Source organism: Vulpes vulpes, chromosome 3 (assembly GCF_048418805.1).
Source record: "Vulpes vulpes isolate BD-2025 chromosome 3, VulVul3, whole genome shotgun sequence".
In the NCBI taxonomy this organism is placed as follows: domain Eukaryota; kingdom Metazoa; phylum Chordata; class Mammalia; order Carnivora; family Canidae; genus Vulpes; species Vulpes vulpes.
Window position 1 is genome coordinate 91,923,858 of NC_132782.1, and position 25,455 is coordinate 91,949,312.

Below are 25,455 nucleotides of genomic sequence, written 5' to 3' on the forward strand. Positions count from 1 at the left end.
TGTCTCTCATGAATAAATAAAATCTTAAAAAAAAAAGTCTCATCCTATTACAGTATGAAGTCAGAGTCCAGAAAAATCCCATACAAATATTATCAAGCCCAAAGTTCTAAATTTCATTACCTAAAAGTAAATGCAGATGAGGGCTCTGGGTATAATCCTTCCTGGAGCACTATTCCTGCTGTCTGTGGACCTATGACACTAAAGAGACGAGTCATGTACTCCCAATGTGCAATGGTGGGACATGTATAGGATAATATAGACATTCTGGTTCAAAATTAGGAGAAATGGAAGGTAAAAAGGAGTCACTGATCCAAAGCAATTCCAGAATCCAGCTAAGCAAATTCCCTTACATTTCCAGGCCTAGAAGGAATCCTCCATAGCTCTATTCTGCACTGAGCTCTCAGGTCTGCCCTTTGGATTAGTCACATTCTCTAAGAAACCATTTCTGACTACCTATTAGCACAGACATCTCCAACTCCTTGTCATTTTTTGTCATAGCATGCTGCTTAATTTTTAATAACACATGTCATGGTTTTGATACCTTAGTTCTTTCTTTCCTTTTTTCAAAGATTTTATTTATTTATTTATTCATGAGAGACACAGAGAGAGGCAGAGACATAGGCAGAGGGAGAAGCAGGCTCCCTGTGGGGAGCCTGATGTAGGACTTGATCCCAGGACTCCAGGATCACACTCTGAGCCAAAGGCAGACGCTCAACCACTGAGCCACCCAGGTGTCTCTCTTAGTTATTTCTTTGTCCTTCCAAAATATAAACTCCATGAGAGGCAGAGACCTTGTTCGTATTTTCACCTTTGATTCTCCAGCACTTTCCATAATACCAAGTACGTAACTCTTGCTCAATAAACCTTTTATGAATAAGTGAATGAATGACTTAAATGTAGAATGAGGCGGTATGGTAGGCTAACAATGATCTCCTAAACATGTCCACATCCTAATCCCTGGGACCTGAGAATATCATTTTATGTGACAAAAGGGACTTTGCAGATGTAATTAAGCATTGTAAAATGGGAAGTTATCCTGGAGTATCTGGGTGGGCTCAAAGTAATCACAAGCATCCTTATAAGAGGGAGACAGGGGGCGTACCTGGGTGACTCAGTGGTTGAGCGTCTGCCTTTGGCTCAGGTCGTGATCCCGGGGCCCTGGGGATAGAGTTGCGCATCGGGGTCCCCACAGGGAGTGTGCTTTTCCCTCTGCCTCTCTCTGTGTGTCTCTCATGAATAAGTAAATAAAATCTTAAAAAAAAAATAAGAGGGAGACAGGAAGGTCAGACTCAGAGCAAAAGGTGATGCGACAATGGAAGCTGAGGATGGAATAACGTTCTTTGAAATGGAGGATGAGACCACTAGTCAAGGGATGCAGCATCCAACAGAAGCTGAAAAATGCAAGCAAATGTTTCCTCCAGAAGGAGCCAGCCCTGCTAACTCCTTGACTTTAGTCCAGTTAAACTAATTTTGGATTTCTGATCTCTGAAATATAAATATAATATACACAAAATAAATGTATGTTGTTTTAAGCCACTATGTTGATGGTAATTTGTAACAGCAGTAATAGGAAACTCCTACAACTGGGATGGGCTAACACCAATGGTGTATGGCTGTAACTGCTGGTGGCCCCCCAATATTCATTCTTCCACAGTTAGATTGTTTCCTGGGAATAGTATCCCTGTTCCCTTAGAACTTTTATCTGGACAAAAAGCTTGCCCAGGGTGAAGATTCTATTTCTTGGCCATGTGACTACATTCTGGCCAATAGGATTAGAGCAGAAATTCTGGGTACAACTTCTGCAATTTAGGGTAAAGGACAAGCCATGCCCTTCACTTTTCTGCTTTACAAGGGCTAAGCTGTGGAAGTAGTGGTGGACCATCTTAGACCATGTGAATGAGGGCCATATCAAATAGCAACGAGAGAAATACAAGTATTATTATTAGTATTATTTATTATTCATGGGTCCTGATGACTTCATGCAAAAACCCACCATACTACTTTGGACTTTTATGTAAGAGATAAATAAAACTCTTACCTTGTTTAAGCCATGGTTAGCTTGGATCTCTGTTTCATGTAGATCTACCCATACACAAACACAGAATTTCCACTTACTATCCATGATATTGGGGCTTCTTGGAAGGGCAGACATCCATGCATTTAAGGCAAGTTTGAGTTTTACTTTCTTTTTTTTTTTTCCTTTAGGACAAGCCCTTTGTAATAATGCCATTGTGGTCTTAGGATATATGTGAGATTGGCATTTACTAGGCACCAAGTTGATGTTAGAAGGTCTGGGACCCCATCCCCCCAGATGTTTTTCTAGTCCATGTAAACAGCTACCACAAGTTGCCAACAACCAGTAAGAATCAAGAAGGCTCAGGCACCTGGGTGGCTGAGTAGGTTAAGTGTCTGCTTCTACCTCAGGTCATGATCTCAAGGTCCTGGGATCGAGCCCTGCATCCAGCTCCCTGCTCAGCGAGGAATCTGCTTGTCCCTTTCCCTTTGCTCCTCCCCCTGGTCATGTTCTTTCTCTCTCTCAAATAAATAAATAAAATCTTAAAAAAAAAATAGAATCAAGAAGGCTCACTGGACCTGAGGGTTAGTACCTCCAAACAAGGGGCAAGCCTCAGACCTCAGAGTGCCACCACAGCTCTAAGGGTATGCCAACTGTCCTGATGATAGGAAAGGAAAACTGAATACAGAATCTCTACAACATGGAGGGAGCTTTATTAGTCAGCTAGGATCAATTATGCTGTAGTAACAACCATCTCAAAATTTTAGTGGCTCACAACAAATGTGTTTTTCTCACTCATACTCCATGTCCTCTGTTGGGGGAGGTCATCAAGAGGATGTGACCACCAGTGGATCTATGAGTGGCACCCTCATAATCAAAGGCTCCTCATATCCCTCCCCCATCCCTGGGATATACACTAGGCTTGCCTTCCCTGCCCCCAGAGGCTGCCCCAAGGATCCAGCCTTGAGAGAGCAAAGGGTTGTTGAGACCATTAGGATGGTATACGCGAACTCAGATAAGGCCTATATAAAAAAAATTTTTTTAAGATTTCATTTATTTATGAGAGACACACAGAGAGAGGCAGAGAGATAGACAGAGAGAGAAGCAGGTTCCTTGCAGAGAGCCTGATGCAGGACTCCATTCCCCGACCCCAGGATCAGGCCCTGAGCTGAAGACAGACACTCAACTGCTGAGCCACCCAGGCATCCCTAAAAACATTTTTTAAAAGTAGGTTGCATGCCTAATGTGGGTTGAACTCATGACCCTGATGTGCTCTACTGACCAAACCAGCCAGGCACCCTGAGGCTTCTATATAAATTTTTAATATTGATGGGAGATACAAAAAGAAAATAAGAGATATGGGAGATATGGTGGGAGGTGCAGAGATCTACTCATCTGGTGGTTGCCCAAGACAAGCGTTGTACGTGAGTCCCCTTGCTTCTTAACCCTGCCACCTACCAATCTGCAGGGGCCTGTCTCTTTTTTCAATCTCTCCCTGCCCTCTGCATACCAGGCACTGGTTTCAGATTTCACTTGGTTCACAACATCCTCAATGGAACAGCTATGGGTCTTTTCTACATCATCTTCATTCTAGAATCTAAAGGAACAGCCTCAATCTGGAATTCTCAATCTCAAGACAAAGAAGAGAAGAAAGGTGTTAGGCCCCACGATCGCTCTTAACGCTTCTTCTTGGAAGTGGTACATGTTACTCCTACTCGAGTTCCATCGCCTAAAGCAAGCCACATGCCCAAAGCTGATGTTGGTGGAGTAGGGATATATAATCTTTTTGCATGAGGTGCCCCACAGAGAGGGTTAATGAATGAGGATTTTTGAACAATTGTGAAATCTTCCTAGTCTGCCATCTTTGTCACAAATAAAACCTTTGTGTTTCTTCCACATGCAAAATAAATACCACCAAGGGAGACCACTCAAATGACCCATTTAATCATGGCATCAGGCTCAAGTCCAGGACCACTAATAGTCTCTGTATCAGGTCCAGAGGTGGCTTCTCTTGATCCAGAGACCTATGAACCAAAATCATCACCATCATCATCAACATCATCACAAGTTATCTGTGCCCCACCTCCTTATACATATGAAATGGAACACACATGCATGAAATGGAACATGAAATGGAACAGGGACAGGATAATAGCAGTAAACATCCCCATTTAGAAGGAAGAATGGAAGACACAGCACTTACTGGTCCATAGTAATGGCAACATCCTCCTGGGCAGACCTTGCAAAGGCCCCCCACCTTTACCCGGGAGGAGGAGTGCTTCCTGGGACTGGTTCTCTAGTTCCACAGAGTAGCTCATCCTTTCCCATTTATCCTCCTTGGCCACATTTGAGAAAACACCAGAGGTTATGCCCTTCTGAAGCAAAGCAGCTGTTTCTTTCCTGCTCATAGAAATTTGGGAGCCTTCAAGGTCTTGAACACTCATGGTCTTTTAAAAATCCAAGCTGGTGGCTTTTTGTGAAGAGGGAAAGAAGCTTCTTATCTCTTTGATTCCAGTCAGTTCTATGGGCTAACTGCCAAACCACAATTCTTTTCAGATATGCCTCTGTCTTTAGACTTAATTGTAAGCAAATGGAGCCTACCAGCTCCTTTGGGAGAGTTGTACTCCTAATCTCTTTTCTGAATCATCCTGACTAAATGAAAGGCTTTAAGGGAAACCACTTTGACCAATTCAGAGGTTTCTACAAAAGGCATGAGAGCCATACACTTGATAAGGCCCTTGCTACAAAGATGAGTTTTACTCAAACTTTGTGGCTTAATGGCCTTGTCAATTGTACGGTTAAAAATGTAGATCACCTGCCTGGAGTTTCTATGATATCTTCCATTTCTGCTTAAAAACTGGCCGATGATTTTCAGAGTCATCTCTTTCTTACAGTAGCTTGTCAAATGTACCCCCAAAGCAATCAAGTCATGCTACTAATATTCTTTCTCAAAAAATGTTCCCCCTAGGTACACCTGGGTGTTTCAGTGGTTAAGCATCTGCCTTTGGCTCAGGGCATGATCCTGGGGTCCTGGGATCAAGTCCCTCATTGGGCTCCCTGCATAAAGCCTCCTTCTCCCTCTGCCTTTGTCTCTGCCTCTCTCTGTGTGTGTGTCTCTCATGAATAAATAAATAAAATCTTTTAAAAAATTTCCCCCTAAAGCCCCAAGCTCATTTGTACATTATTTACAATTCTTACTTATTTCTGGCTTACAGTTTAACCAAATGCTTCACCACTGCCTAACACACAACACCATCTTTCCAATTTCCACTGATGGTTTCCTCATCAGCCGTCATCCAGCTCCAAAGCCAATGCCACATAATTCAGGTTAATTTTTAGTGTGGCAGCACCCCACTTCTGGGTACTAGTTCTGGGACAGTTGGTTTAAACTTATTCTGGTGTGGCAACAACTAGTCTCCAAATATCAGTGGTTCGCAGCAAGTGGGAAAAGAAAAGGCAAGCTACCAGACTACTCACTGATGCTTAAAGCTTCTATCTGGAAGTGATACTTTACATCTCTACTCATATCTCACTGGCCAAAGCAAATCATATAGCCAAGCCTACTGTAAGTGGGGCATGAATGTGTATTATCCTATAGTGAGTGGTCCAGTAGGAAGGACAGTATATATTTGGAACAACAATACAGTGTATCACAGGGCTGCACAAGAAATGTATATCATTGAGCTCCTCTACTCCTCCTTTATACACACTCTGCTGCAGTGTTTTGTACCATGTAAACACTTTACATACATCATGATCAAAGTTAAAGTCTTGACTTGAATTAGACAATTTATAGGCTGGTCAAAGTAGCCTGACTCAGACAACCATGTTCCTTTTCCTGGTAACTTGAACCACAAAATGTTGAATGAATGAGGCAATAAATGGGGGGAGCTACAGCTGAAAAGTTATGATGCAAGATGGATTCGGAAAAGCCACACCCAACCAAGACCCTGTTCCCTGAAAGTTAGGCTGACAGCAAAGACAGGATTTCAGTGCAAAATCTGCCTATAACTCCTCATTCAGTTCAGTTTCCCCCAGGGAAAGGGTATACACAAGGGAACCTGTGAAAACTCCAATGCATGAGTCCACCTGACTGCTAGGTCTGCCCCAAACTTGCCACTCACCTGTTCAAAAACCTTGCATATGTCCCCTAGCCCACAGGAAAAGTTCAAATTACTGGGCCCGGCATCTGAAGCCTCACTCGGCCATCTAGATACTCCTGTCAGGAGGTTCCACACGGCTTCCTGGGTAAGGAGGACAAGTAAGCAGGCTTTCAGGGGTGGCGCCGTCCCGCAAAGCCAATCTGAAGTCACATAACGCACACTGACACATCTGATAGTCTCTATCAGATCCCAGTAGGTGCCACGGGTGGGGCAGTTTTCCTCTGAAGGCAGAAAGGTGAGGGGTGGACAAAGGCGACCTACAGGACAGGATTCCGCCGAAGATGCAGGCCGCAGGGGGAAGAGCTGGAGATTCAGGGAAGCCCAGAAGCCCCGTACTCAAATCAATGTTTTACGGGGGCAGGATCTGTGCCGCCCAGCAGTTTTCCCCTCGAGCGGACATCCAGATTGTGTTTGCACACTGGGGAGAATGAGGAGCTCTTTCCTGTAGGTATCTAGGGCTTCATCTGTACACAGGATCCCAGGGTACCCACGCCCGTGACGAAGGCGTGGGTACCCTCCCAGCTGCCAAGCTCGGGGCTAGGGAGGGGGACCCAGCCACGCCTTCTCCGGTGAAGTCCCTGACTCACCTACCCCCGCCAGACTCTCGCAAGCCAGTGCCGCCTCCGCCTCCTTTAGAGGTTTGGTCGTGCCTCGCCCTGCGATCCAATCACTTGTGGGTGCGACTGAGGACTCGCCGAGGCTCCTCCCACGTCAGTTCAGGGCTGATTGCGGCTGAATAGCCACTCCTCACTCCCCCAGGAGGTCCCTGGACGTCCTAGGGACCAATCCCGCTGCTCCTTAGAGGCGGCGTTTACTAGCGCGGCCCAATCGTGTTCCACTTGCGGCCAGGCCACGCCCCCTACACGCGGGGCGAAGCCGACCCTCCGACCTGGCGCAGGCGCCTTGCAACTGCCAGGCGAGGGTCACTCTAAGCCCACTGGGAGGCGCTGCAGGCGGACGCCCAGGTGGGTGGAGGCAAAGCAGGCAGGGGTCTCTGGAGCCTAATCCTGTCGTCTGGCTCCTGCCCTCCCCCCCGCAGGTCCAGGGGCTGGGTCCAGAGACTGCACCCAGGGCATCGCGTCCACCCCTTCTATGATTCGCGTCACCCAGCACCCACATGTGTGGTACTTTGGCCCGACGGCCCAGGCAAGGGCAGCTTGGAGTAGCAGCGACGACAGCAGCAGCAGAGGCCTGTGGGATTGAAAGCGGGATGGGCTGCGGCAGCTGGAACCCGGCCTCCAGGACTTGATTGGGGTCAGGCGCTGCTTCACTCCAACCAAGCTTCGGAGCCAGGAGCTAGCTTACCCCTTGAAACCAGGTGTCTCGCGACAGGTGCCACACCCAGCTCTGGAAGCTAGGCTTCTGGACTCGGAACTCTTAGAAATTTAGAGTTGGGGCCCAGAGCTCTTAGAAACCAAGGGTCAGGCTCCTCTGTCACCTCTACTGCTTCAGCCACCTAACCCCCTAGAAGCCAGGTGTGTTGATCCGGAGTCCCCAGTGCTTTAAGCTAAACTCTTATGTCAAAGGCTATGCCTTTTTCTGGGCTCTGCCCTGCAACCTCTCCCCCTGCTTCTTCTCATAACTGGCTCCTCCTCATTTAACAGCCCACTGAAATGTCACCCTTTCTGAGACAGGACTTTCCCTGTTCACTGTATCTGGAGTAACAGCCTCCATCACTCAACGATGCCTCGTGGCCTCAGGAAGGCCGATGGATGCCCACACACACCTCACCTATGTCCCAGCCTGCCAGGCCCAGCTTCACTGCTTTGGGGTTAGGTACTCACAGTAATCCTTCCCCAAGGACAATACTGAGCCAGATGTGGGTGTTAGCCCCTCCCTGCCCACCTGTTCCTAAGGGAGAGTAGAAGGGCAGTGCTAGCCTGCTGTGGTCACAGCACCTGAACAGTCTGATTTGAGTCTTCCTCGGATGGGCCTGGCCCCAAAGATGGCCACGGAAAGAGGAGGCCGCCTACGTAGAGGCCCTGGGCCAGCTCTTCCAGGAACATACATGCACGGGGCAGTCTCCAAGCTCATTTTTTTGTTTGTCTTTTTTTTACTTTCTTACAAAACCATGTGTCCCAGCCAAACAGGACGCTGCAGGCCTTCCCCCAGGCATTGTGGCCTGAGTGGAGAAGCCCCCATGAATGAGTGGCTGCCAACCCCAGAAGAACTGTCTGCCCCTCTGCACAGGGCCAGTGTGAGGAAGGGGGTCCAGTTGGAGGCTCTGTCCTGCCCTCCCCCCTCAGCTGCTGGGAGAGAAGGCGGACCCGGGTCCCCGGTGTTCTTAGAGCCTGTAAGGGAAGGAGGGAGAAGAGGGTCTAAGGGGAGGAGGAAAGGCAGGGGCCCAGGACGAGGCAGGCCAGGGGGCAGGCCCAAAATAGCTCACCAAGAATGTGCAATGCTCTCAAACCAATGTGGCGATACCAATGATGACTGCCAGAATGACGACAGTGACAGACACACAAATGGCGATCAAGACTTTCTTCTGTGGGAGAGTTCAGGGAAACAAACTCAGAAGGGGAGGGAAGGCAACCAGGGCCTCAGACTAGAGGGGAGGGGATGGGTGTCAAGGCTCACCTTCCGAGCCTTCTTTTGGTTCTCCAGGGCAATCTTGACATGTTCCTGCCCGCGTTCCACATAGTCTGCTGAGCTCAGGATGTTCTTCTCAATCCGGTTGATCATCTCCCCCTGCTCAGAGGAGGGGACAGTTCAGGCAGGTAGGGATGACTGGGGGTGGAGAGCCTATTAGCTCCTCTGCTTGCTCACACTAGCTGCCTGAAGGACATTTTCTGGCGGGAAATACAGCACTAACAAAGGTGTGGGGGTAGGACCACATCTGACCAAAGTGCACACTCCTGAGGGTGGCTTCCAGGCTCCCTTTTATTATGTAGTCCCTTCTGCCCTGCTCCCTTACCCCCCACAACCTTCATTTGCAGTGGTGGCTTGGAGCCAACCGCCTTAAGAAGCTCATACCTTGTCACAGAGGGTGAACTTCTGTCTCTTTGTAAATCTGTCTGAATTTGCTCATTCTTCTAGGCTTGCTTCTCAACAGCTGTGAAGCCCTCCCCAACCCTGCCTCCTCATGGCACTGCCAGCCTTCAGGTTCTGGTACTCCTACTGAATGAAATGCCTTCCCCATGAATCCCAGCTGCACAAGGGCATTGGCTGCAGCACTAGAGGCCGGCAGTGTACCTCACCCCACACAACGGGGGCAGCAGAAGAACACCACCTCCCACCCTAACCTCATTCAGATTTGTGGAGGCATGCCCCCTAAGGAGCATCTTTGAGTAGAACTCTTAGAGGTATAAGGGTGGATTCTATTGGTGGAGGAGGAGCCAGAGTTGGGGCTACACCTGGGTAGCTCAACTGGGAGACAGGGTAAGATGGTGAGTGTAGAGGAGTGGCCATCTGCGTAATGTGGAGGTGGAAGCAATTCTGGGGCTCAGCTACAGATGGGAATGAGGGCCAGCCTGGGGGCATGGCCCAGCCTGGAGGGGGATGAAAGCCTCGGGGAGAGAGGCTAGAGAGTGGAGATGGACTGACAGACACAGTGGGGTTTCTGACTGAACATGGTCTCACATCAAGCCCAGCCAGCTGTCTTGCCCACCTGCATCTCCACTTCTGTAGCCAGGAAAGTGAAAATCTCATGAAGTTCACGGATGCTGCGTTCAAGCTGCTGGATCTCACTGTGCCGGGCTGAGATCTCATTTAGGGCCTGTCGAGTCACCTGCGTGTCCTTCAGGATCTGAGGAGCAGATAGGAATGGCCAGACAGGTCACAGGGAATCCAGCAGCAGATCAGAAGTTCCTGTTGAGCTTTCAGGCAGCCCTCAGGCTTAGAACTGGGGCCAGGACCCTGATGAGCGACCCTAGGCATGCTAAGTCATTCCCTTCCAGGCCTCTGTATTCCCTCAATCAAAGGGGACCAGGCCTCAGCTAAGATGAGAGTCCCAGAAGAGGGAGGCTAGCCAAGACCACTCACATTGGACACAAACACCTCGCTTTGCCCACTGTCCAGCATCTGCTCCAGCTCCTCATCAGACACCATTCCAGCATTTGCTGTGAAGGAAAAGGTCAGGCTCAGAGCTGGGTCAGGTTACCTGACCCTGTAGGCCAGACACCACAACTCACTGATCTTCAGCTGCCTCCGAATCCGCTCCACATTCTTCTCCCGGTACTCGGACTGCATCAAGTTGCACTTGTTGATGAGCTCCACGAATTGCTGGGACAGAACCCCATGCTGATGATAGAAAATATAGGCTGGGGGAATCCCTGGGTGGCTCAGGGGTTTAGCGCCTGCCTTTGGCCCAGGGCGCGATTCTGGAGTCCCGGGATCGAGTCCCACGTCAGGCTCCCAGCATGGAGCCTGCTTCTCCCTCCTCCTGTGTCTCTGCCTCTCTCTCTCTATGTCTGTCATAAATAAATAAATAAATCTTAAAAAAAAAAAAAAAAGAAAATATAGGCTGGGAACCCCGGAAGGATTTGGCCTTAACATCCCCATAAGTATAGGAAGCAAACAGCATAAGCCTGTTCTAGGAGCCTTGACCACCATTCTCTCAAGGTCAAAGCCAAAGCCTTTACTAGGGCTTATAAGGCCCTATTGGACCTTCCCTTCCCCATTTCCCCTCTGACTTTATGTCCTCCAGCTGTTGCCTCACTCGCACCCTCTGACCACAGTGGACTCCTTCCTCCCCCCACCAAAGCCACCCCTACTTCAGGCTTTGGCATTCACTGCTCTTTGGGCCTAGAATACTCATGCCTCACAGAGGCCTTTTTTTTTTTTTTATTTTTATTTATTTATGATAGTCACAGAGAGAGAGAGAGGCAGAGACACAGGCAGAGGGAGAAGCAGGCTCCATGCACCGGGAGCCCAACGTGGGATTCGATCCCGGGTCCCCAGGATCGTGCCCTGGGCCAAAGGCAGGCGTGCCAAGCCGCTGCGCCACCCAGGGATCCCTCACAGAGGCCTTTAAATCTTTATTCCAATGTCACCTTCTGAATGAAGTTTTCTCTACCTTATTAAAACCGCAACCTGCCTTCTCCCGTCACTCTCAATCCTCTTCTCAGTTTTTCCCTTAATACTTAACTACATTCTGGGCAGCCCGGGTGGCTCAGTGGTTTGGCGCCACCTTTGGCCCAGGGTGTCATCCTGGGGACCCTGGATCAAGTCCCACATTGGGCTCCCTGCATGGAGCCTGCTGCTCCCTCTGCCTGTGTTTCTGCCTCTCTCTCTCTCTCTCTCTCTCTGTCTCTTATGAATAAATAAATTAAAAAAAAAAACTACGTTCTAAAATAGTGGGCATATTTATTATGGAGTGTGTCTCGCCCCACCAGAACATAAGTTCCATGAAGATTGGGCTCTTTGGTTCACTGCTGCATCCTAAACAGCTAGAAAAGGGCCTAGCATACAGTAGGCACTCAATAAATACCTTTGAATGCTTGCTGAACACCAGCCTTGCTGCTTAGACTAAAGGTATGCCTGGAGGTCAGCCCATTGCCCAGCTCTTACACATCCGGCTGGACACTCAGCCTCTCACACCAATGACTACCACAGTTTCCCCCTGAAACATCCTCTTATCTTGTCCATTCTCTTGCTTCCTTCAATGTGCTCATTGCTTGGAGTTCCTTCCTTAGAGACATATTTGCTCTCCTGCCTTCACCACATCATTGCAAGATACCCAAACTGCCCTATCTTCAATCCAGGGTACTTTCTGGGCCCACCTACACCAACTCTGACCTCCAGGAACTCCAAATTACTCCTCCCTGGGCACCCAGACAAGGGCAGTTAGATTGCCTCAAATCTCCTCACTAAGATGTTGATTCAGTGACCTTCTCCCTCCAGGGAAGTTCCTCTTCTTGATTTCTTGAATTCTGCCCATGGGGCAGAGGATGACCCTGTCATATGGGCAGGAAAGCTCCCTGTCATTTATGACCTTTCCCTCTTCTTCCCTGGGCAGGGATATTAGCTACCACACCCTACCTGAGTAATGTCTTTGTCATCTAGTCAAGCTTGACTCACCATGTTGGTTTCTAGAAAGCATGCCTTCCACAACCAAGCCCAGATCACATCTGGGGATTCAGCAACTTCTCATGAATGGAGAAGGCGACAGGATGTTAGGTGGATTGGGAGTCAGGAGACTTTGGGTGAGATTTTTTTCTCTCAGCCTCAGTTTCCCCACTTGAAAATCATTAGGTTGGACTTGATGATCTCTAAGGGTCCTTTCTCCTTACTTTTGCCACCTAATGGTCTATGAAACCCTTGCAAAATGTCTTAGTTCTGGGAATAATAAACCCACCTGGGTTTTTCTCATCCTCATGTTGACTGAGTTATAATTCTCATCAGCTTCTTCATTCTGGGGCTCTATGGCTGTGGGAAGACACAGGGGGATTGGTGGGGAAGGAGATTTGATCTGTGTGGCTTCAGAAAATCATGTGGGAACCAGGACACAGGGCCAGGGCCATACCCCATCCATACAATAGAGAGGTGCTTACCTCCACAAAATTATTTTGGGAATTATAATTTATCATAAATGACTAATTATGAGCCTCTGACGGTAGCTCAAGTGTATTTTTCTTTGCAATACTGAGCCACACAGTCCCCAGATATACCAGGAGCTGGGCAGGACCACAGGGAAGGGTCTGTCTGAGGTCCTAGGGGCTCACCCTTCAGCTGTGCTCGGATATCCCTCCCCAGCTGTTTGATCTCCTCACGCAGGTTCTGCAGGTCCTGCTTCATACCTGAAGAAGAGAAAGTCATGACTCCCAGACAGCAGCTCCTACCTCAAACCAACCTGCCTGGCCACCACCTGCACGGAACTACAATCCCCACAATCCCTCTGGCTGAGCATGCGTTTGCACTTGGGGTTTCACTCACTCTCCTCGGGAAGGGGCGTGGCCAGGATGGTGACCTGCTGCTTCTCCAACTCCCGGACTTTATTCTCCAGCTTGACAATAGTCTGTCGAATTGTCCGGACCTGGGGAAGGTGACCGAGAGGGCTGAGGGAGATGGGGGATACTCCGGACCGCGCTGCTCCTCGGATCATCCAGCCCCCTCATGAAGACAGGCGGAGACCCCAGCCTCTTACCTTTTGGAAGAACTCCTCGTCCGGGCTCCCCAGCCGTGCCGTGCCCGGGTGTACCACCAGCGCGACCCGCTCCTTGTCCTCATCGTCCGAACTGTCATCCCCCTGCCACGGCCGGGGTGGTCACTGGCATCACTTCCTTGCGGTTGCTCTCTCCCCGCAGGACTCACAGACTTCCGGGTCTTTCCTTCCTAGCCCTCAGCCACCCCTCCCTGTCCCGAAGACCAGGAGTCCTGTATGCCAGCCAGACCCCAGCCCGTCCGCCCACCCCCAGCCCTGCAGCCCCCTCTCACCTGTCTCAGTTCGTGGGTCCGGTCGCGCATGGCGGCCCGAGCTCCCTCTTCCCGGCGCCGGAGCCCCGAGGGCCTCGAGACTAAGTTTGGAACTCCCGTACCCCACTCACACTCTGACACTGACACTTCCCTCCGCCCTCACCCTGCGGACCCCCCGGGCCCCCCCACGAGCCACCAGAGGCTCCGTCCCGGGCACCATCCACAGTCAGTGGGAAGCAGCCGACCCCGGGGACCCCCCAAGATTCCACAGGTTGGAATTCCCTTTTCTTCCCCCCCTCCCGTTCCCGTAGCCTCGGCCCCGCCCCTCTGGGATGATCGGGGCATGCGCACGGGGTCGCGTCTCTTCCTCGCCGGAGGGAGCCTGAGGTCGGAAGCTGCGGCGCCCCGAACGGAAGCAAAGCTGCCAGGACGTGAGAACCCGCCCCCTTCGCCGGAACTGTCGCATCTACCAACGGAAATCTAGTTGCCAGACCGGGTGGGAATGCGTCATTGATACGTAATCTCAGAGGCCCTGCATCTCACATCACCCCATGGTGCCCCCCCCACGTCACATGACCAGCCCGGTCCCACCCTCGCGGACCTCGGAACGTGACACTTTGATTGTCACGTGCCCCGGCGCTGTCAACTCCGTCTCTGGAGCACCTTTCTCCCCACGACGTCTCCGGGACCCTGGCGCCCAAGCTACGCCCCTCCAGCCCTCCCGAGGCGGGGCGGGGGCTGCTGAGTACCCCCAGAGACCGTTTGAGGCAGTGGGTGGTAGGACCCTCGCTGAATTCGGCTTCATTTTCTTTTGGGTCCAGGGACGTGGGCAGACGGAGAACTTAGAATTCGGGGCTGTCAGCATCATGGGACCTTGAAATTCAGAAAATAATAAGATCCAGCGTCAGAGAATTGCAGGGTTTTGTAGGCAGAGAATCTGGGGGTGGAAAGTGACCTCACCCAAGGCAGAAATCTCTCCTCCCGCATCCTCCTGGCGCAGCCTCTGACAGGTGGGCGGCTGGCGCCCTGCATGAACACTGCAGTTCCGCCGCACTCACCACCTTCCGAGCATAAGACCATTTCAGGGCAACTAAAGCTGAGAAAAGTGTCTGTATTACATTGAGGAGTCTGCCACTTACATATAACTCCCTCCCTCCCTAGCATCTGGGTCTACCCTCTGAAGCCCACAAAAAAATCGGCACACATTCCCCATTATAGTGGACCGTGGGCTCTTGAGGTCAGGGCGCCGCAGTCTTGTTCTTACCTGAATCCCCAGGGCCTATTTCAGTACCTATCACATATGGGCCCTCAATAAATATCTGTGGACAGAACTTTAACCTTTCATGTATCTGAAGATAAAGCTTGTCTTTTGGGCTTCAGCCTTTCATGGTGACACTGCCCTAGCCCACTAGATGGTCATTCATTCAATGGATATCCATTTGTTGGGCACTTATTATGGGCCAGAGACTGTTGTAGGGGTCGGAGATAAATCAAGGCCTAACTGACAAAAACCTTTCACTTGTGAAACTTACATTATGTGAGAGCAGTCTCCAAGGCCACTCAGTGAGTCTCAGCATAGCCAGAATAAAAATCAGGTCTCCTGGATGCCAGGACTCTTTCCAGAGAACTTACATGAAGGTTCAAGCAAAAGAAAGACTGGCCCCTCTCTAGTATGTCCTGGTAAGGAAATCTGTATTTCTGTGATTGAGTTGCCATGGATTTCTGGAAAGTCATGTCTTTGTCTCTGGGCCTCAGTCTCCCATCTGTAGGATAGATGGCATAGCGAGATGGAGAGATCATCTTTAGATCATCTTTCCCTGCTCTAAAGTCCATTGATTATGAGGTTGGAAAGTATAAACTGCTGTCTGATTCTATTAGAAGGGCTTTGATCCTTCCCTTCCCTTCTGTCCCCTTCAGAACCCAGCTCACCTGGGGTAGGGAACAAAGGAGTGAAAATGGTATGCTGCTCTGATCAACCTACAGGTGAAATGAAGGGTTGGAGGGTTTTTCCAGAGGCCAAGCCCTGCTCCTTGGGGTCTCCTGGAGATCATGAAGGGTTTCCCCACTCTTGGGTCTTCAATGTCAGCCTCCCTGCCTCTCCGCCTCCCTTTCCTTCTTTCTGTCTGTCTGTCTGTCTGTCTCTCATACTCTGTCTCTCGGGGTGGGGGGCAGTGGAAGGGCTTTAGGAACTTGGACTCCCAGTCCTGAATAACTTAATGATCTTGATCTTGAATAACTCGTTGCTCTTCTCTGGGAATTAGTTTCTCCATTTGAAAACTTGGTCTGGTGATTTCTAAGTTAAGAATTGAACAGTATCAGGAGGCCTGGTGGCTCAGAGGTTGAGTACCTGCCTTCAGCTCAGGTCATGATCCCGGGATCAGGGATTGGGTCCGCATTGGGCTCCCTGCGGAGAGCCTGCTTCTTCCTCTGCGGGTATCTCTGCCTCTCTATCTCTCTCAGTCTGTGTCTCTCATGAATAAATAAATAAGTCTTTAAAAAAAAAGAATTGAACAGTATCAAGTGAGGTGATAAAGACTCTGGAAAGCTCCTATGAACTACCAAGGGTTGCCCACTCTCGGGGCTGTTATGATCGTGGATTCCAGCTATCTCTAGGACCACCAGGCCCACTTGCCTCTCTGTTAGTCTCTTGATGGTTTGCTTCTTGGTTCCCAGCTTTGATCTAGAGTTGTTGGTGCCTTTGTTAAATTTCCCAGGACTATAATATTCATTATTGTATTTGTGGTCTCTGGGTGGGATCACAGGGCTTTGGAATGGTGGCTTAAGGTCGCAGGAGGCTGAGCTTAAAGCCTCATGGAGTGGTATGTAGAGATGGTGGAGAGCACAGGCCATGCAGGGAGAATAGCTCTGGGGATGGAGCTTCCAGAGCTGAGCCCTTATCTCTGTTTCATGGTTTTGGGCGTTATTCCTCTTGGCCCCTCTGAACAACCTTGATGAATGTATTAAGCATACTGGGTCTGGGAGGGGTAGATACTAGGGACGTGTGTGTTTTCCTTCCACGGTGCAGGAAGGTCAGGCCCTACCCAGTCCTGAGGCATGGCAGCCTGTCCTGTCTTCTCCACTGCAGGTCCATCCTACCAACATCCTTCCTATACTGGAGCCAGAAGCCCCGGGCTGGAATCCCAGCTCCTTCACCTCATCACACAATTCTCCAAGGCAAGTTACATAACCTTGCTATGCCTCAGTTCCCTCATTTGAGAAATGGGAACCATAACAGTACCAACCTCATAGGATTGCCCGAAAAATTAAATGAGATGATACGTGTATAGTGAATAGAACAGAGTGTGGTACAGAATAAATGCTATGTATGTGTTTGCTGCTGTTATATGGTGGTGATGATGGTGATTGTTGCCTGAGGGTGTCAGCAGTGCCAGTGTCTCCACAGGGATTCCACTCTGTGGCTTGTTCAGATTCTTCTTCCGCTCTCCATCTGTGCCCAACTGTGCATCAGATACCAGGCTAGAGGCCTTGCCATGGTCTGCACATCTCTCCTGTTTTGCCCTGGATCGGACACACCATATATTTTAAAATATTATTTATATTTATTTTATATATTGTCTGTCTTCACCCCTTCCTGTCCACCTACCAGAATATAAGCTCCGTGAGGACAGGGATTTCACCTGCATTATTCACTGCTGTGTCCCCAGTACGTCCAACAGTGCCTGGCAAATGGTAGCTGGTCAATAAATATGAATGAATGAATGAATGAATGAATGAATGAATGAATGAAATTACTTTCTTATTTATTTATTTATTTATTTATTTTTATTTATTATAGTCACAGAGAGAGAGAGAGAGGCAGAGACACAGGCGGAGGGAGAAGCAGGCTCCATGCACCGGGAGCCCGATGTGGGATTCGATCCCGGGTCTCCAGGATCGTGCCCCGGGCCAAAGGCAGGCGCCAAACCGCTGCGCCACCCAGGGATCCCTTACTTTCTAATTTAATTTTTATATAGCATTTACTATGTGCCCAGCACCAACATAAGCACCTTGGAAATACTAACTCATTTAATTTTCATAGCAGTTCTATGGGATAGGTACTGTTATTGTCTATATTTTACAGAGGAGGAAACTGACCCACAGAGGTATTAAGTCATTTGCCCAAGGCTTCACATTAGTGCAGGACAATTTGGGATTTGAACCCAGAGAGTGGAGCTCTGGGTTCTGTGAGGTTCTCTTGAGCTCTTATCCACTCCTCTATGATCCAAGGAAAACGTGGGTTCCCTGTGTCCACCTACCTTTGGTAACTTGCTGCCACCTATTGATGCCCTGCTCATCATCTGTGGGGAGGAGGGGGAAGACTTTGCCTGCAAGACTGAGCCTTCTCCCCTCCTCTGTCACAGGGTCTCTCTTCCACACCTGCTGGGTGGGGCTGACCGCTGGGGAGGCTGTTTGTCCTCTCCCATCTCCCTGTTTGCTCTGTCCCCAGAAGCCGAGGATATCTATGCGTGTTTCATATAAAGGGCATCCGTTTATCCTACAAGTCTCTGAGGCTGTTTTTGTGCCAAGCCCCCACAGCTCTCTCTTCATGATTATGTTCATGGCCTGACCTTGACCACTCCCTAGAGTTCTACCTGAGAACTTCTAATCAAACGCTACATACACTCTTGCGACTTTTTTTTTTTTCACTCTTGCGACTTTAACTGGCATGCATATGCTAGCTCCCAAATTCGTGTCTCCAGGCCTAAGTTTTCTCCTGAGCTCCAGACTTCTGATTCCACTTGCCTACTGGACATCTCCTCCTGGAGGTCCCATAGGCACCTTAAATTCAACCTGTTTCAAACAGGATGCATCGTCTCCCCCCTGAGACTCTGCTAAACAAGCTTCTGTTTCTCCTGTTGCCTCTTCCTGTGGGTTACTCCCAATCACGTGTGCCATAACCTTCGCCTTGAACTTCATTTTAAAAGCAATGGATCACACAATTTGTCATGATAAGCTCCCCTAAAAATACTGGAAGAAATTATGGGAAAAATCCTTTCTAACACTTGGAGTGAGGAAGCCTTTCCAACTCCATCTCAAAATTCAAAAGCTATAAAAGATTAATACAGTTGTCTACCTGGAAAAAATCTGCATGGCAAAAAAACATTAAAGCAAAATCAAAAGACAAACAATAAACGTAAGAAAAAATATTTGCAATTCTTATCATATACAAAGGGTAATCTTTCTACTATTTAAAGAGCTTCCTCATATTGATAAGAAAGACCAACAATTTAATAAAAACTGGGCAAAGAACATGACAGATCACAAAAGAGAAAATACATAAGGTCTTAAACACATGCAGATGTTCACTTTCACACATAATGAGAGAAATGAAAAGACAATACTGAAATACCATTTTTTCCTTTTTTGCATTAGCAATTTTAACCCATTTGTCTGACAAAACACTCTTTTGGCAATATCATGGGAAATTTGTTGGTAGGAATGCAAAATGATACAAATCTCAGACAATATTTATCAAAATTATAAACTTATGTACACTTTGAATCAGCTTTCTCACTTGTGAAAATCTATCTGGGTCACTTAGCTATTGCTTCCCAGGAAACCACCTTAACATTTACTGGCATAAAATAACAATGATTTATTGTTTCTCCAGATTCTAAGAATGGTCAGATGGTTTTTCTGCTGATCTTACCTTAGATTACTCAAGTGGTAGCAGTCAGCTGGCACCTCAGCTGGGGCTGGATGGCCCGTGATAGCTGTCACTCACTAGTATGAGACCTAGGCTCTGATGGCTCAATCAAGGGATGGCTGAGCCACTCTCTCCATGTGGTATTTCATCCTGAGTTTGTTTAATTGTTTGTTTATAAGTAAGCTCTATCCCCCATGTGGGGCTTGAACTCACAACCCTGAGATCAAGGGTTGCATGCTCTACTGACTGAGCCAGTCAGGTCTCCCAGCCTGAGTTTCTTCTTAGCACAGTGTCCTCATGGTTCCAAAAAGGTGAGAGGAGAAGCTGCAAAGTCTCTTGAGACCCTGCTCAGAAGCTGTGTGACATTGCTTCTGTCATATTCAATGAGTCCAAGCAAGTCCCAAGTCCATGCCAGCTGCCAAGGGGGGGGGGGGGGGGAGAAACAGAATTTTAATTCACTATATCTTCCTATATTTCCCTATATATCTTTCCTATATTTCACTATAGGAAATGACGTATACATCGGTGTTATTCTTCGGATATTGTTTGCAAATTTGTCCATCAGCAGGTAGGCAGCTGTCAAAAAGGATGAGGATATTCATCACAAATAATGTGAGAGTGCTTTAAAATATCATTAGTCAAATACCAAGATGTGGAATGAATATATCATGCTACTGTGGTATAAGAAAAAAGTGTGGGGATGCCTGGATGGCTTACTGGTTTGGCGTCTGCCTTCGGCCCAGGGCGTGATCCTGGAGACCCGGGATCGAGTCCCACGTCGGGCTCCCTGCATGGAGCCTGCTTCTCTGTCTCTGCCTCTCTCTCTCTGTGTCTCTCATGAATAAATAAATAAAATCTTAAAAAAAAAAAAAAAGGAAAAAATGTGTCAGTGTGTGCATGCATGCGCACATGTGTGTATGTTTGCTTGTATCGTTAAATCCTGGAAAGTTACAGAAGAAACTAATAAAAGTGGTTCCCTACAGATGTTTCCTGAGAACAAGCTGGCAAGAACAGTTGTCAAAAGTAAGAATGTTCACTGTAAATCTTTTATATTATTTAGATTTTTTTAATCACATGCAAGTATTACCTATTTTAAATAATCGTATCAAAGAAAGAAGGTACCTTTGAATAATTTCAAACAAAGAAATATGTCTTAGTCAGCTTGGGCTGCTATACACATAACAAAATGCCACAGGCTGGCAGGCTTAAACAACAGACATTTATTTCTCACGGTTCCGGCAGCTGGAAGGAGAAGATCAAGGTGCCTGAAGATTCGGTTCTTGGAGAGGGGTCTCTTCCTGGATTGCAGATGGCTGCCTTGCTGCATCTTTGCAAGAAGAAGCCCTGAGGTCTCTTCCTTTTCTTAGAACATCTCTAATCCCATCAGAATCTCCACCTTGTATCCTCACTTAAATCTAAGTATCTCCCAAGGGCCCCACATCCTGATACCATTACAGCAGGAGGGGGGGGATATTAGGGCTTCAACATATGAATTTGGGGTGGAGGGCACAGACATTCAGCCCATAATAGAATACTATGATCAAACTTTCATTTTACAAGGACTCTGCCAGTGGTCATGTGCAGGGCCATACAGATGGCTGTGCCTATGGATGCATGGGGGCTATCACACAAGAGAGGCACCAGCCACATCTTAGACACCTACATATTTGAATATTTATTACAATTGTCTGGCAGATGGAGGTAGAGCATCTTGAGGAAGGGATACCTTTTTCTATTTGCACAAAGGCACAATAGGGGTTGGCAATAGCCTTGGTCAGGAGAAGATTGATTGGGAAATCAGTTATGAATCACCCCCTGGCCAAAAATAATGAGGTGATGGGACGCCTGGGTTGCTCGGTTGAGCATCTGCCTTCGACTCAGGGCATGATCCTGGAGTTTCAGGATCAAGTCCCACATCAGGATCCCGGTGAGGAGCCTGCTTCTCCCTCTGCCTGTGTCTCTGCCTTTTCTCTGTGTCTCTCATGAATAAATAAATAAAATCCTTTAAAAAATTATAATGAGGTGGTTATGGAGCATCCATTAAAGTAACAGAGTCTATCAGACATTGTTGCAGTTTGGAAAAATTGGTAAGGGAATCAGAGGGTCCTAGATCACTCCTGGATATCTGGCTTTTGCTATAGGTGGAGGCAAGTTTGCTCAAATAAGAGAAATTATTTAAATAAATCACCCTATAGGGGCGCCTGGGTGGCTCAGTCAGTTAAGTGTCTGCCTTTAGCTCAGGTCATGATCCCTGGGTCCTGGGTTGAGCCGCATCAGGCTCTCTGCTCAGCAAGGAGCCTGCCTCTCCCTCTCTCTGCCCCTTCTTCTTATGCTCTCTTTCTTGGACAAATAAAATCTTTTTAAAAAAATAAAATAAATTGCCTATTAGGAAATGTAAAAATACTATTTATAGAAATATATACTGCCTAAATAAACCTTTTTAAAATATGTTAATAGGGTCTCCTGGGTGGCTCAGTTGGCTAAGTTAGGGTCTGCCTTTGGCTAGGGTCATGATCCCAAGGTCCTAGGATCAAGCCCTGCATCAGGCTCCCCCTGCCTGCTGCTCCCCTGCTTGTGCTCTCTCTCTCTGTCAAACAAGTAAATAAAATCTTTTTAAAAAAATGTTAATGTCTTTTATGACAGAACATTTTACTTTTTAAAAACAGATTTTATTTACTTATTTTAGAGAGGGGGGAGTGGGCAGAACGAGAGGGGAGAGAACATCTTAAGGAGACTCCTGCTGAGTGGGGAGCCCGATGCGGGGCTCAATCTCATGACCCTGAGATCATGACCCGAGTTGATTCAAGAGTCAGATGCTCAACCAACTGAGCCACCCAGGTGTCCCATGACACAACATATTAAATTTTATTGAAAGATTTTTAAAGAAATCTAAAATTAGTGGGTAGATACACCACGTAAATGAACAGGAAGACTCAATATTGTAATGGCATAAGTTTTTCCAAAATATTTCTCCAAAGTCAGCACCATGATTCAGTCTCTGCTGCATGATGTGGACTCTGGTTTGGGTGGTGAGAAGGGCTGGAATAAGGCCCCTGGGAGCCAGATACCAATTGGCTAAGAGAATGTTTCAATAGTCTAGGATTTCTGCCGGGACTGGATCCCAGCTCCTGCCTGGAATAAATTACTTAAATTCTTTTTTTTTTTTTTAATTACTTAAATTCTTATGTTTCTGTTTCCTTGTCTGTGAATGGAGATAATGGCAGTAACCTCTGATGGTTGTTGTGAAGATCAAGTAATACACATAAAACACATAGAACCGGGCTTGGCACATGACCAGCACTATGTAAGACCCAGCTCCTACCATCACTACTATTATTCAGGTTATTGACATATTCACTTTCCAGGTTCACGATGGTTCAAATGGGCTGTGGAAATAGGGAGAAGGCTTGTGCAGCCAAATTCCAGGGCCCTGATGAATAAAACTTGAAAGCTGGGTATGAGGGATGGAAAAACAGAACAACAATGCTCTTTCACATCTGCTTCACTGGAGATTTTCTAGTTACAAATGGCTTCCATGCTCATTTTCTCAATAAACCCTCACACTATGCTAGGGTGGGGTGGGGGTGACGAATATCACAGCCCATTTTGCAGATTTGGAACCTAGGACTTAGAGATATCAGGTCACTGGCTCCACAGGCTGATGTTTGTCTTACTCATCACTGTATCTGCAGCACCACAGCATAGTCCTGGCACAAGGAGAAGGTTCTCAATAACTACTCACTGGTTAATGGATGAATAGGTCAAACGGGTATTCATTCTTCTGTTCCTGAGCACTGCAGGTGTGATAGACAGGTCCTACCTATGCCAGGTACCACAGGGAGGCAGAGAGCAGAGACACAGGCAGAGGGAGAAGCAGGCTCCAGGCAGGGAACCTGATGCGGGACTCGATCCCAGGACCCCAGGACCATGACCTGAGCCAAAGGCAGACACTCAACTACTGAGTTATCAGGGCGCTCGTATTTCCTTTGTCTTTATGCCTGGGGCATGAAGGAATATGCCATTCATTCATTCATTCATTCATTCATTGAGATTTTTAGTGAACATCTGCTTTGTACCTGATCTTGGTTGTTGGAGAGAAGCAGACATGAGTCAGGCCTGGTCTGGTCTAGTGGAGAAGCTGACTCAGCCCACACCTCATGAGGTTGTTTGCCTAGACTGCTGGGAGAGGCCTGAAGGATGGGAAGTCTGACTATCCACGAAGGGGCAAAACAGAAGCAGGCGGAGGAACAGCAGAGGGAAAGACCCCAAGGTGCCTGGGGTCTGGGATCCCTTGGTATGGTTAAAGCTTAGGATCTGCAGCCCAGGGAGGGAAGTGGTAGGAGAGAGGAGGTGAGGGTGGTGGGATTCAAATACCAGGGCAGTGATACAGAAGGCCATGGGGTGGGGATGGAGGTGGGGGTGGAGTCACTGGGGTGGGGGATTGATATTATCACATCCCTTTAAGGGGCAATCACTAACACCTGGGGAAAAGACTGGACACGCAGGACAGGGACTGCAGGTGGGAAGACCACAGAGAAGGCTGTTGTGATGCCCCAGGTGAAAGCCAGTGAGAATTTAGCCTGTCCCCAGGTGGCGAGCAAGGAGAGGACCCAGGGGACAGCTCTGGGTTTGGCAGTTGAGGGACGAGCGATAACACTGTGGTTTTACAGGAATAGGCTTTGTAATCAAGATGCCCTTGAGAGCCCCAGCCCTGCCCTTTGCTAACCTTGTGAACTCGGGTCCGTTATTCGAGCATTCCAAGCCTCAGTTTCCTGATCTGTGCACTTGGGATCATGGCAGGAGCAGCTACGTGGTCAGGAAGATTCTAGGAGTCACTCAGCCTGGCACCTAGGACACAGTGGACACTCAGGACAGGGCAGCATTACGGGGACGGGGGAGGGAGCCAAGGTCAGCTTTCCCTCTGCTTTGAGTGGCTGGCTGACCGAGGTGCCATCTCTGATGGAGAACACAGGAAGAAGCACTATGGGAGGAGAAGGCAAGGCCACCACAGTCTCGGAAGTTCCATCAAAGCCCTGGCCTCACTCACTTCGGTTATGGATCTACTTATGTCTCTGAGGACATCACCTGTGTCCTTGGTGCTCAGCTCAGTCTCTGGCTCATAGTAGGTGCTGCCTCTGAGGAGGAGGATCTGGCTTGCAGGTGCAGATGTGGGTACTGCGGGCATGTAGGTGCAGCTGACTCTGGGAAGTGATAGAGTAAAGAAAGCAGAGAAGAGAACCCGGGGTGGTGGTGGTGGTGGTGGGTCCCCAGGGAACCCGGTTGTAGAGGGGTTGTGGGAGAAAGGATGGATCTGGAAGGAGGATGGAAAACAATGTTCAGAGGCTGGGGGGTTGGTGAGAAGGGAGGCAGGAAGCAGGCTGAGAGTCAAGAGAGGTCATCAGGGTAATATGTCATTCAAAGATCATGAAGGGTCAGGCCTGACCACTGGCCGATGGATTTGGCATCAAGGAGGTCGTCGGGTAAGTTGGCAAAAGCAGGTTCAAGGCCTGCGGGGGCCAAAGTCCCGCTGCAGGGGTAGCGTAGTTGACATGATGTTAAAATATGGAGATGGGGAGAGCAGAGGTGGGCATCAGGAAGAACATGGGTACTTGGACCCTCAGAAACACCAGCATTCCTCTCCCAATAAGGGCGAATTTCGTTTTCAACAGTCAGAGCCATGTAAAGATGGGCCAACGGCTCTGGAAAGGTAGTGAGCCCCCTGTCCTCGGAGGTAGACAAGCAGAGCTCTGAGCCCCACTGCCGCCTAGAGAAAATTGTCACAGTTAGATTGGGGAAGGCTGTGCAAAATAAACCCCAAAACAAACAAGTCCCTGTCCTTCTCAGGCTCGGCTGATTCCTTGCATCACAAAAGCCACCTAGAGGGTCAGTTTTGCTATTTCTAGTGTCCAAAGAACCTCCTGCAGGGACACACACACAGAGGTGGTCTTGCCCTGGCTCCCACAGATACTCGCGGACACCACACATAAAATCTACCTCTATCTCCTGGTATAAAGGGATGCACAGCACCCCTCCCCGGGTTATTCCCTGAATTCACTCGCGTACCCCCTGTCTGCCGGCCCCCCACCCCCCACCTAGCAGCTCGCTGCCTCCCGCCGCCCCATCTCCTCACGTCTTTCTGCGAATCTCTCCCTCCTTCTCCGGCTCTGTCCTTCCCCACCCGCCTCTAGGCCTCTCCACCCCCTCCCCGGGGGCCCCCCTCCCCCGGACTACAACCCCCAGGCGCCCCCAGCCCCGGGCGCTGCGCATGCCCCCTGCTC

General features: G+C 48.7%; 1 protein-coding gene and 1 long non-coding RNA gene across 3 annotated transcripts; both read right to left on the reverse strand.

Annotated features, from left to right (window-relative positions):
* Nucleotides 1–3,936: 3,936 nt before the first annotated feature.
* Nucleotides 3,937–6,902, reverse strand: LOC140598288 (uncharacterized). The gene is made up of 3 exons (XR_012000577.1): nt 6,769–6,902; nt 6,139–6,258; nt 3,937–4,038 (listed from the first exon to the last, which is right to left on the reverse strand). It is a non-coding gene; the product is annotated as an uncharacterized lncRNA (long non-coding RNA).
* A 1,308-nt stretch (nt 6,903–8,210) lies between these two features.
* STX4 (syntaxin 4) lies at nt 8,211–25,354 on the reverse strand. 2 transcript variants are annotated; one of them, XM_072753470.1, is made up of 17 exons: nt 25,308–25,354; nt 23,904–24,025; nt 19,895–20,033; nt 19,181–19,592; nt 14,491–14,626; nt 14,132–14,403; nt 13,552–14,010; nt 13,262–13,363; nt 13,051–13,150; nt 12,840–12,914; nt 12,473–12,543; nt 10,308–10,416; nt 10,159–10,235; nt 9,785–9,922; nt 8,755–8,865; nt 8,564–8,662; nt 8,211–8,468 (listed from the first exon to the last, which is right to left on the reverse strand). In XM_072753470.1, exons 7-16 carry the CDS (start codon nt 13,579–13,581, stop codon nt 8,582–8,584), a joined length of 894 nt encoding a protein of 297 aa, XP_072609571.1. In that variant the 5' UTR covers nt 13,582–14,010; nt 14,132–14,403; nt 14,491–14,626; nt 19,181–19,592; nt 19,895–20,033; nt 23,904–24,025; nt 25,308–25,354; the 3' UTR covers nt 8,211–8,468; nt 8,564–8,581. The 2 variants fall into 2 exon arrangements, with proteins under 2 accessions (XP_072609571.1, XP_072609572.1); XM_072753471.1 differs by lacking the exons at nt 14,132–14,403; nt 14,491–14,626; nt 19,181–19,592; ... (1 more) ...; nt 23,904–24,025; nt 25,308–25,354 and having other exon boundaries at nt 13,051–13,172; nt 13,552–13,971.
* Between the last annotated feature and the right edge of the window lie 101 nt (nt 25,355–25,455).

What these genes read in the sequence shown, in the direction of transcription:
- STX4 (XM_072753470.1), bottom strand. Translation starts at nt 13,581, where the DNA reads ATGCGCGACCGGACCCACGAACTGAGACAG. An exon ending in CACGCCCCTTCCCGAGGAGA is followed by an intron (nt 12,915 to 13,050) that starts GTGAGTGAAACC and finishes TCTCTTCTTCAG; the next exon opens with GTATGAAGCAGGACCTGCAG. An exon ending in TATCCGAGCACAGCTGAAGG is followed by an intron (nt 12,544 to 12,839) that starts GTGAGCCCCTAG and finishes GTCTTCCCACAG; the next exon opens with CCATAGAGCCCCAGAATGAA.